Source organism: Balaenoptera physalus, assembly GCF_965194825.1.
Source record: "Balaenoptera physalus genome assembly, chromosome: 18".
In the NCBI taxonomy this organism is placed as follows: domain Eukaryota; kingdom Metazoa; phylum Chordata; class Mammalia; order Artiodactyla; family Balaenopteridae; genus Balaenoptera; species Balaenoptera physalus.
In genome coordinates, this window is record NC_138899.1 from 75,536,116 (window position 1) to 75,557,228 (window position 21,113).

General features: G+C 44.9%; 1 protein-coding gene across 12 annotated transcripts in view; it reads right to left on the reverse strand.

Annotated features, from left to right (window-relative positions):
* The window catches only part of MTUS2 (microtubule associated scaffold protein 2), a 505,324-nt gene that overhangs the window by 318,274 nt on the left and 165,937 nt on the right, over window positions 1–21,113 (reverse strand). For all 12 annotated transcript variants that reach the window (XM_082435506.1, XM_082435504.1, XM_082435497.1 and 9 more), the window contains one exon: window positions 1,514–3,968. In XM_082435506.1, coding sequence (XP_082291632.1) covers window positions 1,514–3,724 — 2,211 coding nt within the window. In that variant the 5' untranslated portion in view covers window positions 3,725–3,968. The remainder of the gene's footprint in view (window positions 1–1,513; window positions 3,969–21,113) is intronic.

The window sequence follows — 21,113 nt, forward strand, 5'->3', positions numbered from 1 at the left end:
TGAACAGTGGGACTGCTGTCCCCACACCAACGGGGTCTCTCCAAACCCCTCAGCACGACTAAAGCCGCACAAACACTCATACTATCCCACTTCCTGGAGACTTGGGGTGGCTTCTACAGGATTAAGAATAGAGAATATTTGGCGGGGATGTGCATCTAATATAGACATTACTGTATATTTTATGGAGAGAGTGGAAGCAACAAAGAAAGGAAACATACATAAAAAAATTAAGAAGGGTCAAAGAGATAGAACAGTAACAGGATTTTTGCCTACATCTCCAAATAAAGTTTCTCTCACAATTGTGTTTTGCAGAGAAAAATCTAGGGTATCTTTTTGTTTGGGGCGGGGAGGGTACAAAATTACTTTACTTAACGAACTGTTACAAATGAAAGTCTCCAATGAAGTGATCATTGAACAGAGACCTAAAGAACGTGAAGGAGAAAGCCATTCAGATATCTGGGAGAAGAATATTCTGAGCAGAGGGAAGTGCAAAGGCCCTGAGGCAGCAGAGGGAGAGAGAGAGAGTGAAGGCAGGAGAGGTGGTTGGGAAGTAAAGGAGCCAGGTCGAGTGCATCCTAACAGCTGAGCATCCTATAGGCTCCAGCCTGTGCTCTGAGTGGCCTGAGCAGACGTGGAGGGTGTCAGGGAGAGAAATGATCTGATGCTGCTTTCCTCTTGATTGATCACTGGCTGCCATGAGACTGCGTCCAGAGAAAACCTCCTTTCTGAGCTCTCGGAGCACCACTCGCCATAGCACCCCAGTACTGAGAGGGCCACAGAGAGAGGAAACTGGGCGGGTCTGGGTGAGCATCTCAGTGCTGTCCTTGCTTTGTTGCCTTGGATGAGTGACTCAAAGCTCTCCGAGTCTGCTTCCTCATCTGGGCAACGATAAGAACCACAATCACGCCCTCCAGAGGATCACTGCAAGGATTAGTGAAGACCGGCGAAGATTAAACGTGATGTTACGTGGGCCCAGTGCATAGTAGACACTCAACTAAATGCTAGCTGTAATTACTGTTTTGACTTAAAACAGAGCCCATGCCTAACATGTTATTTTCTACTCACTGTACTCTTGACATGGACGAATACAAGATTCTCCCATAAGGGAAATACTCCCCCTCAGAGGATGAAGTCTGACTAATATGAACAATATATTTATTTCGGATTTTTTTCCATTGACCTAATTTATAGAAGAATTATGCTCACTTACTTAAACAAGGAAGCCAATTTGAATGCATACGTATCTAACTTTTATGGATTATGTCAGGGAGAATTTAAATGACCCTCTTCAGACGTTAGCTCCATCTCATGCTGGTCATCAAACTCTTCTAATCGCAAGTGTCCATTTGCCTACGACCTCCTCTAGCTAAAAACATCCATTTCTGTACAAGTGCATCCGTCAGAATCTGCAATTTGCTAAGAGAGGAAATTCTGTTTGCACAATTCATCGAAAATACACAACAAACTTTAGGATGTTCAACTTATAGACTGTATCACAGTGACATTCCCTTACCTCCTGTAAAAACTTTTCACTCATTTGACTGAAGGGGTGTCCTGGGGGCTTGATCCCAGACACCACGAGTCCGGAGCTGAACACACGGGGCCTCTGCAGGTCTGGCTTGAACTTGTCGTAGAGGCTGGCGGCCGGCTTCAGGTCTCCACCTGCCGCCTTCTCCTCTTTGGGGAGAGGCACGTTACACGGGGGCGGGGCATAAGGTAGCCCCACGGGAACCAGAGATGCGTCCACCTGGCCAAGGGCCTGAGGGCTCCTCCGGATGTAGGTGATGATCTTGGGCCTCACGTGCTTGGGCTTGGGCATAACGATGGGCCGGGGATCCACCCTTTCTTCTGTCTTTTCAACCTGGGGGCCCTCCGTTCCCTCCTGTGAGGTGGGTGTGTCCTCGGGACGGGTGAGGCCAGGCTTGGGGATCCCACCAGGGCAGGGGTTCTTGTCAGGCACTTTCAGGGAAGCGTGTGACAACCTGGAGCTGTTGGCAGAAGGCGGGGCGGCTGGGGGGACCCCCGCGTCCACATTCAAGGCGCCCAAGTCCGGAAAACGGCTGCTGGGTTGCACGGGCTGGCGGGCCACATTCACAGTTGTCTCTGGGTAGAGGGGCGCTGGGACTCCGGGAAGAGAATCTGCTCTTGCTTGGGGGGTGCTTTCAGTCTTCGCTGCAGTCTCTAGACGGTTCCTAGTCTCAGCCACGGATGTAGCGATCTCTGTGCTTTCCCCAGCTTCTGAGCTGCTGCTTGGAGGGTCGGGGGGCTCGGGGACCCCAGTTCCGCTCTCTCCAACAGAACCATCTGAATTAAAAACCGTAGCGCCGTCCCCGTTCCCACCGCCCAGGACCCCTCTCTCCTCACTGGCACCCGAGGGCCTGCTGTCAGTCGAATCACCAGGAACAAAAGCGACGTGACCCTCCCTGGGTGAAACGCCGCTGGATGGGGCTTCACCCGGTCTCCTAGCTGCGCCTGGTGAACTTCTGCCCGTGGGCTGACGCTCAGCAGCTCCCGAGGAAGCGGGGCCCGGCTTGGGCGTGGTCTGCAGAGACCCCTCCTCACCTCTCTTTTCCCGCTCGCCCCTGCCTCTTCCCACACCCGGCGGCTGGGGGCCGCTGCGTGCAGCAGCCGACGCTTCTTGCTGTGCCTCCTCTGTACACGGCTCCTTTCCCCCTAGGGGTGACATGCCGTCCTCCTGAGGACACCCCAGCCCCTCCGTCGGGGTGGACTTGAACTCCTGCATGGCCCTGAGCGGGACAAGTTTCAGCTCCACCTTGGGCTCGGGCTTTCCCTCACCTGACTGTGCTTCTGGCTTCCTCAGGGCGTCTTTCGAGGCTGGAGAGGAACTGGGAGCGCACTCCGGGTGGGCGGAAGGCTCTGTGCTCTGGGTGCTAACGTTGGGTACCTGTCCCCCATCCGGCTGGGTCTCTGAGGGGGTGGTCTCCTTGAGTACTGAGGTAGATGGTTTAGGATGACGTGAGCTCTTTCCCTCCGAGGTACCATCCGCTGGAAGACAAGCCAGCCCTGGAGAAGGGGCTGCCCCCGTCTTCTGCGGCCCCTCCCCGCCACTGGGTACCGGACGGGGGGCTGCTGGGGACCCCAGCACTGCGGGCTGTGGAAGCGGCCAGGCCAGGCCCCCAGCCCACTCCTTGGTAAGCATGCCCCCCGCTACGGCAGAGCTGCCGGCTCTCTCCAAAGAATGCCTCCTCAATTCCTCATTGTCAAGGGTCTTGGCCAACTTATCCTTGGGAACACGCCAGGGAACGTCAACCTCCCTCTGAGCCGAAACCTCTGGGCCGGCCTCACCTGTGACAGTCCTCCAACTTGGCTGACCTTGTCCCTGAAGACCCCGAGGGGCCTGCAGGGGACCTGTGCCTCTCTCCAGCATGGGCTCTTCATTCTGTTCTCTCTGAGCCATCGGAGAAAATTTAAAATCCTTCAGGCTGGCAGGGCCAGCCTGAGATGCCTTCGAAAAGCCCTGAAGGGGGTGAAACTCCTTCTGGACACGGGTACTACTTTCTGGCCCCCTTGAATTTGCATTTCCAATTTCATCTGTCAGGGCACATGTCACAGGCTCACCAGGAGAGGGGCTGACCTCCAACATGATGGGGTTGGCGTTGGTGTCTCCCAGACGTAGGACGCTCTCATTACTGTTTTTCACTCCATTTCTCTGGTCCCGTAACTCAGGGTAACATGATTTCTTAGGAGCCACTGGGACACTCATTTTCCAGCCTTCAGTGGGGGCTGCCTGCCATGCAGTCCTCCTTAATGGGAAGGGGCTTCCTTCAAGCTGCTACCTGGTGAACAGGGAATTCTCAAGCTGCTTGTTGGCCCCTGACAGCATCACTGGGCGATCCTGCCTTCATCATTTTCAGAGCAGTTTCAAAACTGGGCATTGTCTTGATACACAGCAGGATGACTTATCTGTCAGGGTCACAGCTGAACGAGAGCCAATTAGCCCACGAGACCTAGAGAGAAATAAAAAGAAAAGCGCGCTAGATTGACAGATGTAGACCCTCGGGAGAAAAAAGAAGCATGGTAAACACAGATTTATTCCTCACTTTCCTACTATTACTTCATTCACTCAATCCAGATACTATTTCTCAAAAGCCTTTTAGACAGGGGCTCCTGCTGGCCAAATATGGGAAACTGTAACATCAAAACGATTAATGTTAGAAGTGGATTATAAATACATATTAAATCTTAAATTCGTATTTTAAAAATTCACAAGTTCATACTGATACTGATTAAAAAGAGCAGAGGAGAAAGCAAGGCTCTTCTTCACAGAATACCAACTAATATACAAAAAATGAGACAATTAGAAAAATCACCACTTTGTATTCACCAGAGTAATAATTATCTTGGATGAGGGATGCCAATGGTTGCTAAAATCACTGAGTGCAAAATTGTTGGGGAACAGGATATTTACAGAATCTTAAAGCACGACCCTCCTGGATTACTTTATTTCTTACAAAGGAAAATTTCATCCGTACAGTGGAGAAAGCTGGTAGACACCATCAAATTTAACATCACCATTATGGAAAGTGCTATCATGTGCTCCTGATGTTAGGTAGTTCTCAGGCCTCACATCCCCTATGAGAGTATCCCTGCTGTAAATGTTCAACCTGAGTTTAATCATGAGGAAATAATCAGGCAAATTTCAATTGACGGGCATTCTACAAAATAGCTGGGCTAAACTTGCCCCCCAAAACACCAATGGATATCTGCACACAATGCATGATCCTTAACTGGATCCTGGATTTTTTAAAAAGTTAGCAGAGAACATTGGGACAATTCAAGATTTAAATATGGACAATCTATTGGGTAAACGTATTTTATCAATGTTAACTTTCCTGGGTGTGTAACAGTATCACGATTATACCAGAGATAATCTGTGTTCCTGGAAGATATGTGATATTAAACATGACTTTTTAACATGACATGTTGTCTGTAACTTACTCTCAAACGGTCAGCAAAGAGAAAAATATGTGTGTGTGTGTGTGTGTATGTGTGAAAGAGAGAGAGAGAGCACACAAACATGGAAAAACGCCAGCAATCTGAAAATCTAGGTGATCCACTTGACTACACCTGCAACTTTTGCATAGGTTTGACACTTTTCAAAATAAAAAGTTGGAGGAAATTCTAGTAGCCTGCGAGTCCTGGATGATCCAGCCCCTACGTACCTTTCTAGCCTCATTCCCTCTCATCCTTTTCTTTCCTAGGCTGCAGCCACACTCCTCATTCCTCACGTTACCATGTTCCTTTCTCCCTGCTTCAGGGCCTTTGCACATACCCTTCCATCTGCATGAAATGTGGAATCCTCCCCTGACCTCACCCAACAAACTCCCGTTTAGTCTTCAGTTTGCAGCTTAAATGCCACTTCCTCCAGGAAGCCTTCCTGATCCACTAGATCAGGTCTTTCTATGATGAACTTTCAAAACCCTATATTTTTACTTAAAAAAAAAAAAACTCCAAATGTGCTAGGCATCAAAGAAAATATTGTTAAATACCTGGCACATACATATACCTATCTATCTATCTATGTATATGGCACTTAATATGTACTCTCAGCATGAGTGAATGAATCCATGACAAGATGACTGATGAAGATCAATGTTATTTCTTCCCTCACAGAGATTAAACTCTAATAAAGTATTTAAATTTCTACCAAAGTAGCCTCACAGATCATCAGTAAACCACTCAAGGCTAACATTGTTTTATCCACTACTATGAATGCATTCATTAGGCCCTGGGGATGGGAGAGTTTAAAAGTAACAAGGTTCTGCCTCGTACCCAATTCCCCCAGTGGGGAATCAAAGTGAAGAGCCGCCTTCCACGTCTTCCTCTGCTTTGTGCAAACATGCACGAGTGCACACCCACATTACACGGGAGACTGTTACGTTTCTACCAAAATAGGTTACATGGCAACCCAGTTGTCTTCCCTTCATCATTGTTTCATATGCTACTTCACACATTCAAAAGAGTGTGTGTGTGTGTATATATCCACACACACGTATATTTGTACATATATTAAACATGTGCGTGTGGTATATATACCATATATGTATATCTACATATATGTATATTTGTATGCATCTATTATAAAACAAAATAACATAATAAACAAGAAAACCAAAGGACTGAAACATCACCAATAACTTTTCACTTGGCAGCCTCCCATGGGCACCCCTAAGAACTCAGCTGATGGAGCTCTCTTTTCCTTTCATTTGTTTGCATCTGTACAAAAGCATGTACGTTTTCCATAATGACATCATTTCCTATAAGCTGGATTTTGGTCAGTTATTTTTTTTTATTTCCCCCTTCTTCCTCCTCCCCCCCCACCCCCACCGCACAAGGCACAGTGACATCCTGATCTAGGTCTTTCCATTCCTTTCCCCATGTTTGTAGAATCCTGTCCAAATACACACACCTGTACACAGGTTTGCGCTTTCCTCTCCCTGTTGTGCCGCACTTCCGTTCTGTCCCTGTCGCACTCAGGTCCTCATCCTCCCACCCTCTTCAGCCCCATCTCCTGCTTTCTTTTTCTCCTTCTCTGCCTTCTTCCAGGCCTGTCTTCGGGAGGCCAGTGGTACCCCCAGGTCTAGCTTCAAGCCTAACCAAGGTGCTGACACTCTGATCCCAGCCTCCGTTCCCTGATACAGAGGGGAGTCTCAAAGCATCTATATTTCTTTCATTATTCAGTTTTCAAGGTGTTTTCCTTGTGCCTCTGGGCAGAAATACAAAAAGCATGTAGGCAAATCATTAAGACAGCAGTTTAAAAGAACACCGTGCTCTCTGGGTCGGGAAATGGGCGTCCTGGAAAGTCATGGAGAGCAAGACATCCCATAAATGTGAGTCAACCAGACAAAGTAAGCATCTCTAATTCTCTGTGGGCAGAATTATAAGCATGAAGCCAAGAGCCCTCTTGGGTTTGAGCTATCGAGGCTGGCAGAAGGAAATAAATGCATTCTTCTCAGCAGTGACAAACCAAACCGGAGCATCAGACACTGCAATCCACAATGTGATTGCTAGAGAGTGACAAGCAGGTGTAAAATCTTGCTAGAAAGAGTTGCACCTTAATATTTAAGAATTACATAACAGATGTTCTCTGTCAGTAAACAATAAACATTGCTCATTGGAAAGAGGATGGAAAGCTAGAACCTTCTAGGGGCCGAGTATTATTCTCAGCACTAATACATGTTTGTAAATTTTAAGTTTTAAATTGTAATTACTTTTACTTAATTTTTAATTTTAATTTAAGTTAAACTATTTAATATTTGTAATGGCCTCCAGAAACAGATCTTCACATCTCCTTGCTTTTTTTCTCTCTCTCTCCAGGTAAGGAAATGAAAACACAGAGAGGGTAACATTCCCAAAGTCACACAGCTAAGATGTGACAGAGCAGGGATAGAGGTAGGAAAGTAAAATCCATGCAGAAAGTGGAAGCTGTAAAAGAAAAGCTGCCTATTGGTGAAATTATACAGATCACAAGGAAGAATAAAAGGAAAAGTCACTGATTATCATAAGAACAAGGATAGAAAAGCAAAACCAAAAAAGGATAGGAAGCTCACACAAGACAGGAAAAGCAAATTTTAAAACCTTCTTCAATTATAAAAGGCAAAATTATATACAGGAGGTAATGCTTCCTGTTTCCTTCCCTTCTTGCCCAGCTTCACTCCTCCCCCCTCGAGCGCCACTGTTTCACCAGAAGACAGTCACAGAATCTACACGGGCAAGAGGTTTTTTCTGGATCTGGATTTCACTCCAGGGTACTCTACTGAGATAAACATCCCCCCCACCCCAGTATAAACATGATGTAAAAATCCAGACGTATAATACAGGAGTGTGTGATTAAACAAAAAATGCAATTATGCCAACCAACTGTGCCGACCCCGCCCCGCTTAAGGTGCATTTTCCCAGGGAGAGGCGTGTAGCTTTCATATGCTTCACATTCATGGCTGTCAAAAGTTACAAACAATGGCCTTAGCAGTAAATGGCAACCTATCCTGGAAAATAACCCATTAAGTAAGTCCTAGGTCCAAAAGGAGTTTAATGATTTTCCAGGCTCACAGCCTATCTCATGCGTAATAATCTTCCAAGTAGCACCCCCTACCACTAGGGTGAAAACCTATTCTCCCAGTTAAGGAACTCAGATTCCCCTCTGCTGGAACAGCTTTTAAAAACTCCCAACACCTAGGCACACACACTAGGGAGCCCAAAGTGCCATTTACCCGGGGTGCTCAGAGCCGCACACAATAATCAGCGCTGGGTGCATCGTCCAGGGTCATGTGACAACAAGACTTCCATTCTCTTAGTTATACCTCTGACCACACCATCTAAGAACATGACAGCTTCATACAGATCCTGTTGATTCCATATCATCCACAGAATGCCAAAGCATCTTATGAATTACTCCTAAACTACACTAACTCAGTCCTAGAAATTTGCAAGTGGCTTTTAGCACCCACGGTAGGACTATAAAAACACATGTCTTGAACTGCATCTTGCTGGTCTACGTCCCTTGTTCAATCCTATTTAAAACTTTTTGGGCCCACCCTCAATTCTTCATCCCAAATATTTGCAATCCATTCATTCTGTTTTCATACCATCTTGGAAGGGGTAAGCGCACCTTCCAGGTTATCATTCATTCACTGATGCCAGAGTCAGCAGAACAAGGCAGGGGGCAGAGCACAGCACCTGGAGCAGGGAGAAGTAACCCCTCACCTCCTCGTCAGCGCCCCGTGGCCGTCCACAGGTGCTCCTCCACCCAGCAGGCCCCGCAGTCACTGAGCACACCCCGTCTTGTCCACAAGGACGTCGTAAGGGGACATACTTTGTCAAGCGTGCTACTGAGATAATTATCACTTCACCTCCCACCCAAAAGAAAAAGAGAAGATGAAAATGAAGAAAGAAAAGAAAATGAAGCCGTTATCCCATGACCTGTTCTCCATGCTACCCTGCATTCTCCTAAGGACCGCTGTTTATTTTCCTCAGTACTCGTAACTAGCCAATTACCAATGCTTTTTAATCCAACATGGGCTCAGCATCAGGCTCTACTGACATGTAGTTTAAGCATCGCACCCTCTTCCTTGCCAACAAACAAAACTGTCTTTGCCCATCGTTAACAATCAAGCATGTCTGCCGCTCTCCCCAGCTCACAATCTCCGCTAATAGTTTGACCATCTCATCTAGATGGAACCTTTTCCATCGAATATGCATATACATTCATGAATCGTTAAGTGGATGGATAAGGATCTAGACGCTCAGATACAACCTCTTCATCCATCTTTCGTTTCCATTTCCTGTTGCCACGCTTGCTCTGCCCAGTATAGCGTGAAAGGCATTCTCGGATAAAGGGGACCTCAGCAGACCCACCACCATCTCTGTGCTGTCCACCAACATGACCACAACACCATCTGAATGACGGGTGAAAGCCAAGTTTCCGATCTTGACTTTCCAGGTCTGATGAGCCCTGGGCCCATGTATGTTTCCAGGTGAAATCCCCTTTACTCTTCTACTTAAAATACACCTGCCAGTAAAATTGTCCTCCCTACCCCATAGCTCCACCTTCTGAGCTCAAAAGGCCACCTCTTCCAGGAAGCCTTTCCTAATTTCTCCACCCTCCCCCTCCCCCAAAAAAGTGGAGAAGGAGCTAGATATTATCTCTCCATGTCCTGAATCCCTAGATCTTTCCTTCTGGCACTGTCATACCATGTTTTAAAAATTATACTTATGTACATCTCATTTGATTATATATAATGAGTCTTTTTTTTACAGTTACATGCCTTATTTTTATTATAGTTATGGGTGTCTTATTTCCTTTATTAAACTACAAGCTCACTAGGTTGGAGGTTAACAGCTCAAACACTTCTCTTTTCCAGGCAACATCTGGGACAGCACTTCATGCAGAGTAGGCCCTTGGGCTGAAGCAACCTCCTCCCAACTTAAGCTCAAAAGGGTGAATGTTTACATCACTTTCAATACAGCATGGGCCCTATTTTTTTTCAGTCTTTTAAGATGGAGATTACAAAGCCACCCTTCCCAACTGGGTAGCCGGTTAGGCACCCTCTCCCCTTCCCCACAGGAGAGCTGTACCAGAATATCCAGGGGTGATTGTATGGAAAAATACATTCTGATCTTCGTGTTTAACTTATATGTGTCATAAAATGTAATTTAATTAGAAAATTTTAAAACTAAAGAAAGTCTGGGAGATTTTTTTATGTTATTAAAAGGAGGCATGGGTTTTAAAAGATTGAAAAAATACTGCATACAGCCTTCCTGAGCTGCCAGGTCTGCTGTGGAATGCTTTATCAGTTGTGAATTTTCACATAAATATTCAAGCACTGTGCCTCTGAATGTAAATGCAATTCCATCTGACTTAATAAAACTTAGTTGCCAAAGAAGCTCCAGCTACATTTCCTACCATGCAATAAATAATCTTTCAGAAGAACTCTGGGATACAGAAAAATGCATAGGCTATGAACCCAAAATGTAATGGTAAATATAATAATGATGCAAAAAAGTCAAAATCCCAACTTTCAAAGTTTAGTTGACATTCTTAATGAGCATATATTGAGGTCTATAATGTTCCACCACATTTAAAAGGATGGTTTTATGTGAAGTGACTTGCAAACATTTACATACAAGTCAATCTATTTACCTGCTTTAGAAAGTTTTGTGGTTATCACTCTTCTATGCTTTCTGCAAAGGTAACCATTTAGGAATAGCCAGGTTCTTGGTCCTATTTCATATTATTTATTCATATTGTTTAGGAATACCTGGGTTCTGGGTCCTATTTCATAATGTTCTATATGTTTCATAATGTTCTATATATTTATTCTCAACAGGTATAGGTAAGGTATAGGTAGTTTAAAACTTGATGCACCGCAGACTGAATGAACTTTACACGTTCAGTTTCACTGCAATATGATTAAAAGTTGAATCACTGGTTGGGGAATGATAACTAAACGTTCCGGGACTCTGTAGCTATCCGTGGTGCTGAATCCTGTGACAACGTGCCAAATTATGTAAAAATATAACCGCTCTGTGGAGCCTGCTTCACTCTCCTTATCTATGTACATAACGTGAGTAGTACATCACATTTTATTTTAATATATAATCAGAACTGTGTTCAGAAAAACATCTTTTTTTTTCTTTTTTAGCTAGTAGAGGTTATTTTATTTTTATTTTACCTTGAGCAAAAAGAGTGAAGAAGAATATACACATAAACGAAATGCTCTATTTCCCCCTTTATAAAGGGCCAGGAGAAGAGGTAACTTGACTTTTCAAAGGTTAGACTAATCTGACATTTAAGCAAAATATTAAACTAAATGATATTTTTAAGTCTCTCCAATAAAAATGTTGCACGTTTCTCCAAAACAGCCTCATTCGCATTTGCCAACAAAAAAGCATTTGTTTTCTCCTTTAAAAAACAAATCCTTCCTTCTAGAACAGAATTTCACTCAGAAAATATAGGGTATTCACTCCTTGCCTATTATGTTTAATATTTATTTTGTTTTGTGTTTGTCTTAAATGATTTTTTCCCCAAATGGAAATACTTAGATTGCCAATTATTTGAAAAAAAAAAGGATCTTCATTGTGTAAAAATAAAGGTAAAAAATATACCAAAGTCCCCTACGCCCACCCCAAGAAACAGAGATTAATGTGTAGTATCCCAGATTTTTTTAACACTCAGGGAATGAGTTTTTTACCTTCAGTTTTATACTCTGCATATTATAGACACCTCCCCACATAAATACATGTAGTAAATACTTAATCATTTTTAATGACCACTTTTACCATAATTTACCCACCAATCCCCCATTGTCAGACTTTAGGTTGCTTTCAGCTTTTGCCTTTTAAAATAATTCTTCACAGAACACTGCTGAATGCATATCTTTACGGCCCCTCCCTTACCTCCTTAACAATATATTCCTGAAGGTAGACTCACTATATAAACAGGAATGCACATTTGCATTTTAATACACAACTCTAAGCCCCATGAGGGGTTTTTGTTTTGCTTACAGGCACAATCTGTGCCCAGACTATATGCCAGGACCTGGCACATAATGGGTGCCTCATAATTATTTGTTGAATAAATACATACTGCCCTCAAGAAAAAAGGTGTCAATCTTCCTTCTATCCCTCTATTTCCCTGCTTCCTGCTCCATTGCCTCTCTCCCAAAACTCTTCACAACTACAATGACCAGATCATCTGCCATTCAAATAGCAAAACTGTTTTCTTTCTTGCTTAGGAATTTTTTCCATTTTTTATTAAAGTATAATTTACATACTGTAAATTTCACCCTCTTTACTGTACAGTTCTGCAAGTTTTGGCAAAAGCAGTCAGTCTTGTGACCACCATGACCACAATCAAGATACAGAACAGTTCCACGAGTTCCAAAATCCCCCCTTTTTTAAGTCAACCCTTCCCTGACCCCCAGCCCCCGGCAACCAAGATCTGATTTCTGTTCCTACAATTATGCCTTTTCCAGAACGTCACTGAAATGTCACTATACCGTGTGCAGGCTCTGTGCCTGGCTTCTCACACAGCACAGGGCATGGGAGATTCACCATGACCGGGGGTCTATCGGTAGCTCGCTCATTTCTACGGCTAAATATGATTCCGTGCTACGTACCACAGTTTGTTCATGCCTTCCCCAGTTGAGGGACATTTGGGTTATTTCCAGGTTTGGGCAATTATAAATAAAGCTGCTAAATACATTCATGTACAAGTTTTTGTATAAAACTGGAACGCTTTTGAGAGTTCAAAAATGCTAAAGCAGACAGAATGCCAAGACACCAAGTGCAAACTGGACATATGGGCGCCCTCTTTAGAACGCACTTCTAACCACCCCAGAGGATCTGGTTCTGGTGCTTATCTGCCTGTTTATTACCTGCCTCCACTCCTCCTGTATCAGCTCCAGGAGAGCAGGCGACCCCCTCCCCACCCTCTGTTCACCACTCTATTCTTTTTTTTCTTTTTTTTTAATCTTTTGGCTGCACCGCACGGCATGTGGGATCTTACTTCCCTGACCAGGGATCGAACCCGTGCCCCTGCCTTGGAAGCATGGAGTCTTAACCACTGGACCGCCAGGGAAATCCCTGTTCACCACTCTGTTCTCAAGTCCAGCACAGTAGCTGGCACGTGGCAGGCATTCAAGAACATATTTTAATGGAATGAAGTTCGCTCAACACTAGGAACTTACTTTCCACACCTGAATAGCATTTACCATTACCAGGTGCTGTTTTCAGTGCTCTACTGCACTGAATCCATATTACAACCCTATGGCTAGAACTTACTATCTTGTTTTTACAGATGAAGAAACTGAAGCAGAGAGATGTTAAATAACTTCTGGCAGTAAGTGGAAGAGCCAGGATTTAAATCCACAGTCCATGCTCGTAAGCCACCAGGCTAAGCTTCCCTGGAGTCCTCAGTTTTTAAAGTTAATAGGTTAACAAAATCTTGTTATTTTATTTTGTTATTACTTTACGTCTACGGAAGTTACACGCCATTTCATATGATGTTTGCCTATTTGTATTCCTTCTTTCATGCTGTGTGTGTATCTCCAAAGCGAAATTCTTTTTAACCATTATTTTTAATGGCAAACATGAGAGACAAGCTATTTCCAGAATACAGATTTTATCAAGAGAAAAGGAGATATTAGAATTTCAAGGACTGTTCGAGGGAATTAGGGCCAGATGAGAGACCTCTTGCCTACCGCCTATCTCACCGCTCAAGTCCCTGGCCCTCCCAGGGCTCTCCTACCTGGGTTATTGGTTCCATCATCCACCTCATGACCAAAGCTGGAAATCTGGGGAGTTTCCTCGGCCCTTTCCTTTAGCTCCATCCATCAGCAAGAGTTTATCAGATGGACTTCCACGGTTCATCCCAGCCATTCACTTTTCTCCATCTTCATTGCCACCATCATCTCCCATATGAGCTACTTACAAATCTCCCACCAGATCTCCTGACCTCCACTCTTGCTTCTCTAAAGAGCCGTTCTCCCTTCACAAGGTGTCCAGAGTAACATCTTGACACATCAGTCAGATGGGGTCCTTTCCCCACCACAAACACTCCATGGCTTTCTTGCTCTGACCTGTGTGGTCCCCTCTCCCCTCCCCACACCCTCCTTCCTCGCCGTCCCCTTAAGCCTCCCCACGGGCTTTGCACTGCCATTGTCACTTCTTGGCACCCAATGCCAGGCTCTCTGCATGGCTGTGCCCTCCTCAGGCTCTCCTGATGTTCATCCTCTGTCCCCTGTCACAGCCCCCATGGTTTCCTTCCCAGCCTGTCCCAGCTATTCTACGTGTTTATTCGTTCACTGTCTTCCTCTCCCAGTAAAACATGCTCTCCTCAAGGATAAAGATCAGATAAGCCCTCCTCACCACCGGTCCCCCGTGACCAGAAGGCTGTGCTACACACTGTAGGCACTCAATAAACCCCAACAAGTCTTTGTTGAATTCATGAATATGGCAGCATAACTGAATCCTTCCTAATGGGTTTGGCTCTCTGGGTAATGCCTCACGGAGCACATATTAATCACGGAATCACTGAGTGTCAGAGGTGGGAAGGAACTGAGACACTACTTAGTTTAACCCTCTCATTTTCTATGAGGAAACTGCAGCCTAGAGGAGCTTCACGACTGACTCAAGGTCGCCCCGCCACGACCTGTCACAGCAGGGGGCGGAGGGCAGGCCCCTCACAGCCAGGGCTCCTCATCCCCCTTCACAGACCTGACAGCCTCACGCATCGGGAAGGCCAGGGCAACAAGGGCTCGTGGACACAGGCCTCGAAAGGGCTCTGAGATGGAGCCAATTTATAGCATCAGCCAATGAAAAACACAGTGTGAGGAACACTGGGGGGTAAATACGTAAACGAAAGGTGCTAATCCTCAGAGAGACGGCACTCTCCTGAGGGAAAAGGGGTCTGACGTAGCTACAACTAATAACAACGGTAATAAAGGCAAGGCAGGGTATAATCGAATATGCTGTTAAAGAGAAATACTCAGGGCCACATGATGACAAGGAGGAGGGCAGGAACTGCAGCTGAGAGGCTGGGGAAAATGAGATCTTTGCCCCTTCTTGCACTTTATGAAGGGTTGTGTGTGTGTGTGTGTGTGTGTGTGTGTGTGTGTGTGTGTGTGTGTGTGTGTGTGTGTGTGTGTGTGTGTGTGTGTAGTTTTACAATGATTCCAGCTGGCCACCTTACACTCATGTACACCAGAAGTACTGCGTCATTCAAGGTCTGGGTACTGGGTTTGTGATGCTGCAGTCACAGGTCCCTCTTTCTTCCCTGTGATCCCTTTACCTCTTATTCCCCCAGTGGGGAAGGGCTAAGGAAAAGAAGCCACTTGGGGGGCTTCCCTGGTGGCGCAGTGGTTGAGAATCTGCCTGCCAGTGCAGGGGACACGGGTTCGAGCCCTGGCCTGGGAAGATCCCACATGCCGCGGAGCAACTAGGCCCGTGAGCCACAGCTACTGAGCCTGCGCGTCTGGAGCCTGTGCTCCGCAACAAGAGAGGCCACGATAGTGAGAGCCCCGCACACCGCAATGAAGGGTGGCCCCCGCTTGCCACAACTGGAGAAAGCCCTCGCACAGAAACGAAGACCCAACACAGTCAAAAATAAATAAATAATTAAGTAAGTAATTAAAAAAAAAAAAAAAAAGAAGTCACTTGGAAGCTCCAATCTGTCAAACACTGCTTGCTCTCAAAAGGATTTCTGGGGCTTCCCTGGTGGCACAGTGGTTGAGAATCTGCCTGCCAATGCAGGGGACACAGGTTCGAGCCCTGGTCTGGGAAGATCCCACATGCCGCGGAGCAACTAGGCCCGTGAGCCACAACTACTGAGCCTGCGCGTCTGGAGCCTGTGCTCCGCAACAAGAGAGGCCACAATAGTGGGAGGCCCGCGCACCGCGATGAAGAGTGGCCCCCGCTTGCCGCAACTAGAGAAAGCCCTCGCATAGGAATGAAGACCCAACACAGCCAAAAATAAATAAATAAATTTTTTTAAAAAATGGGAAGAACCGAAAAGTCTTTCTTTAAAAAAAAAAAAAGGATTTCTGACGAAAGGGGGCAAAATAACTGCTAAAATGAGGCATGGGATTATCTGTGGATTTCATTTCTCCTTGCAATCCCTATATTCTTAGCAGAAAAAAACTCAAAGAGTTATCCGTTCTGGTGAAGGAAGAAAATGTCATCATCCAGTTTAAAAGACCGGCAGTTTCAAAAGGTAGCAAGAACAGCTGAATTTGACCACCAAGAGTTGGTGATAAATTCCCTGCCATTACTTAATGAGACAAGTCAGAAAAGCTAATCTATTGAAGACTAATATTCCATCTACAAAATACTAGATGAGACCCAAACTCTTCCAATACCATTAGCATGGGCTTGTGTTTATTAACAGGAGACTGAAAAGAGAGGCAGGCTTCAAACCCAGATAAAAGCAGATCCTTCTTGACTTACAGGAAAGGAAGTGTATTCACACACAGGCGGTTCAACCGGCATCCCAAGTGCTGAGTCAGACAAGGTTTTGGTTATAGAGTTATGGAGGAGTGAGAAGCACTTTTTAAAAAACTGAGCTCCAATGTTCGTTTGCAAGGCATGTCCTTCCTCCTTCTCCAGTGGCTATCTGGCCTATGAACTCACACCTGGTTGCTTCACAGCCTATGTCACCTGCCTGGCACCTGAAGGCAACTGAGGACCCACTCTAAAGAGCGTCTTAAAAGAGCATCTCCTCCTATTCATTTACCTGCCCAAGTGTTAATATAACACTGTAATATTCATGAGTTTATTCCCTTCTTCGTTTCTAACCACAAATGGGGCTTATGTGAATATTCCCAACAAATCCACCCCCCTCCTTTCTTCCCCACTAGACCTACGGCCCAATCTGCTCTGCAATGTGGACGCTGGGTCAGGCAGTTAACGGGAGAATCCTGAAGTCTGCTTGAGCAGGTGGGGAGGGAGGCTGCTTCTTGGGGGCTGGGCCTGGGGGGTGGCTTGGTACAAGCTGAGAGGCAGGACCAACACCTTCTCAAACTCCTCTGCCAGGCCCCGCTCGACCTCACTTCTCCAAGTGCGTTTATTTCAAAGCAGTAGGTGTGCTCGAGCTGCACACCTTGACTCTCTTCCGTGTGCCTCAGACCCTGGCAATGGACTTCAGCATTCATGGTGGGTGTGACACATGACCCTCGTTTATCTGCGGGACTGCAGGCTGTAAATCTCAGGGATTGTCTGCTATCTGAAAGGAAGAAAGAAGTCTTTCTCACACCATCAGGGATAAGGTGAGAATCACCTTCAGCTCAAAAGCCTGCACTGGGTCACTACAAACAGTGCTCTTTCAAACCGCTTTTTTCCTGGAAGGTGCATTTCTTTTATCTTTCATCAGAAGCATATAACCTTTCTTCTGTCAAATGAGCCAGATACCTAGAAGGATAAAGCTAAATATTTAACACCATGATGCAGCCCAGGCAAAAAAGTTTGTAACAACCAGAGAGCAAATAAATAAACTTCACAGTGACTGCAAAACAACTACAATTAAATGGAAAGGGATATAGTTCAGGGCCCAGGGCCTTTTGTTAAGAGTCTCTGTATTTTCATTAGCTATACTATGTAATGAATAAGGCATTTTTGATCACCATGTTTGGAATGTCTTTATCTCTAAGGGAGAGATAAAGAAATGAAGACAAATAGAAAAAGAAAAAATATATTCCTTAGTTAGGAACCAACTTGGCCTAGAAACATGCAAGAAAAATAAATGATCTATGCTGGGGAGAATGACTGGTTTTTCTATACAATCAAGCTGAATGAGTAATATTGCTTTAGTGAACTTGTATGATTCCTCCAACATTTCACCAAAACTTGAAGAAAAATAGAAAAAAAAAAAAAAACCGTAAGATTCCCAACAAAATTCAAGAATGCTTCCTTAAAGAGCAACATGGTGATGAGTATTTGAATAGCACTCAATCTACAATCCCAGGGTGGAAAGCTGGCTTGCTAGCATTTTTTCGGGATAGGGCAGGGGCTTCAGCATGGCATCTTAATGATCAAAACTGACAACTTCCATAAGCAACAAAAATCAAACACTCCCAGAAAGCACAAACCTGAGTAAGGATGAATTTTAATGGGCATGCTTTAAATATTTAAAACCACAGTTTAGAAATTCACTCTTAAATAACATGAGATGCTCAAACATCCATTTTAATCAAAAGAAATACCATTAGGTCTCATGCTTCTTATCTTTTCAATAAAACAGCCGAAAAGCTAATTAGTCACTTTCATTTAGTGATTCACAATCACATCCTCGTATACGCATGACGTGCGTGCCTAAGCTTCAGGCACGGGAAAGGGAGCCATGATGCTAACCGGCCCCCCAGCATGTGGTCCTGACGGCGGCCAGGAAGGCTCCTGACCCCTGTCCGGGACGCTCCTCTAACCCGGCAGCTCTCCGAGGCTGCAGGAGCACATTTACACACTGACTGTCCTCCTCCCGACCAGAGAAACAGGATCCAGGTTTACCCTTAGGGCCTCTTCCGAACTAAGTATGAGGACAGCTCAGAAGGGGTGGAGGCAAAGGAATCTCCAGGGAGCACGCTGGTGTCAATAGAGTCGTGATGCAGTGAATAAATCAGGAGAAAACCTCTCTCCAGGCAGACAGGCCTGGCCAGGGGTCCTGGGAGCGTCTGGGTTGGGGGAAATGGTCTGCTCAACCCCACGGGAAGGCAGGTAGAGTCACACCAGCCTGGAAAGACCAAGGCCTGCAGCCTGAGAGCCTGGCAGGGGAGCGGGGAGACGTGTGCCAGGTCCTCTGATTCGCATGAAAAGAATAAAGTGATGCTGGAAAAGTAATGCAAACTCTCCGCTCCCCACCTAAAGCTAGGAGGCCAGAGGAGAAACGAGAAAAGGAGAGGAAACCCAAGGGGCACTGAAGTACAAAAAGACAACTGATTCCAGAAAAGAGGAAAACAATTTACTCCTTCTTTGTACTGGAATTACTACTACTCCTTTGCCTGGAATTCCACCTGCGCGAGCGTGTGTGTGTGTGTGTGTGAGAGTACGCTGTATAGCTCTTCATCCTGCACACTCTCAACACCTCCACAACAGCAAAGGCATACACAGCACAACACATGGCTCTGGATTCCAATCCCACTCACAGGTAGGAATGGACAGCTAAGAATTACAAGATTCGTAAGGAAGGCCTCAGATGAAAAAGAGACAAGGCATTAAAGAAAATACAGAAAACAGAAGAAACCTTTTTAAAATGTATGTTCTAATTTGCATACAATACAATCCACTCTTTTTACTGTACAGTTCTGAGTTTTGACAAATGCATAGAGTAACCACCAATCAAGATACAGAACAGCTGCATCACCCCCAAGATATCTCTCCGGTCATCTCTCATAATCAACTCCTCCCCCACCACGACCCACTAGCAAATACTGATCTATTCTCCATCCCTATAGTTTGCCTTTTCCAAAATGTTTTACAAATATAATTATACAGCATGTAGCCTTTTTTAAAACTGAGGTATAGTTGACTTACAATCAATCTTACATTAGTTTCAGGTGTATAACATAGTAATTCAATATTTTTATAGATTACACTGCATACAAAGTTATTATGAAATATTGACTGTATTCCCTGTGCTCTACATTATTACATCCTTGTACATGTAGCCATTTAAATCTGGCTTCTTTCACTTTTAATATAGAGGAATCTAGATAATAACACTATATTATTATTTTATTAATATAGTTAGTTATATTAACATTGTTAATATAGAATGCATGTTGCATTCTATATTCACTCATATTACCACTTGTATCAATAGTTCATTCCTTTTTATTGCTGACTGGTATTCCACTGCATGGCTATGCCACAGTCTGTTTACCCATCACCAGCCGAAGGACAGAAGAAAACATTTTAAAATTCTAATTAATTCCCTCAGAGAGAGAAGAGTGTCCATAAAACAAGAATAAGATGCTATAGAAAGGGGCAGTCTGGGAATATATAAGAGCTCATAGGAATTAAAAATATGACCAAATGCAACAATCAATAGAAGGTTTTAAAGATAAAATCTAGAAATTCGATTAGTCTCAGAAATTAGAGCCCCCAAAAAGGAGAAACTAAGAAAGATAGAATAATTAGTGTATCAATGCAGGAGCTCTAAATTCTAATAGAAATGCAGGGGAAAAAAAGAGAGAACAGAAAAAACAAGAGAAAATTACCAAACAAATAAAACAAGAAAATTCTCAACACTGAAGAACATAAGTGTCCAGATTAGAAGGGCCCATTGAGGGCCCAGAAAATAAAATGCTGCCTACTGCAAAGCACAGCATTATGTACCCCGAACGCACCAGGAATAAAGAGAAGTTCCAGGGAAATAAAACAGGTCACAGATAAACAGAATCACTGGCAACAGATCCCTGAACAGTAATAACAAATATATGAAGTCAGGGAGCAATCCTAACACTTCAATAAATAATGATTTTCACCTAAAATTCCATACCTTGCTAAACTATCAAATCAAGTGTGAGAATAAATTCATTTTCAAACACACAGTAATTCAAATATATCTGTTTCCCAAACCTCTGAAGAATATGCTTCTGCAAAATGAATACATAAATGAAGAAGACAGGGGATCCAGGACAGGGGACCGAAAGAAAATCCCAAGAAAACAAGGGCGGAGCCCAGGGCCAGAGATGCACCGGTTCAGACAGGAGCAGAAGAGGAGGCGTGGAAGGCAGACCCAGTAAAAAGAGGCAGCTGGTGGTCCTGCTGAGCTGGGACAGCTGTGCTGAGCGAGGGTGTCCTGCAGGCCCTCGGCACTCTCTTCGCCAGGTGATAGGGAAGGCTGTTTCTTCCTTGCTTGTCCCTCTAAGAACAAAGAAACCTTCCCAGAAGCACCCCTGAGGCCACCCCTCGCAGGGCAGGGGAACGGGGCCCTGGTGACTAGCTTGGCATCATCAGGAGTTACTGAGTCAAGTGGCCAAGGGGTGGACAGGAGAACAAAATCAGGCTGCACCAGCAGAGAGGAAGAGGAAGTGACTTCTGGGCAGTACCCAGCAATGTCCCATGCGGTGTTCACTAACCTTAGGGAAAAACCCAAGGGAGAG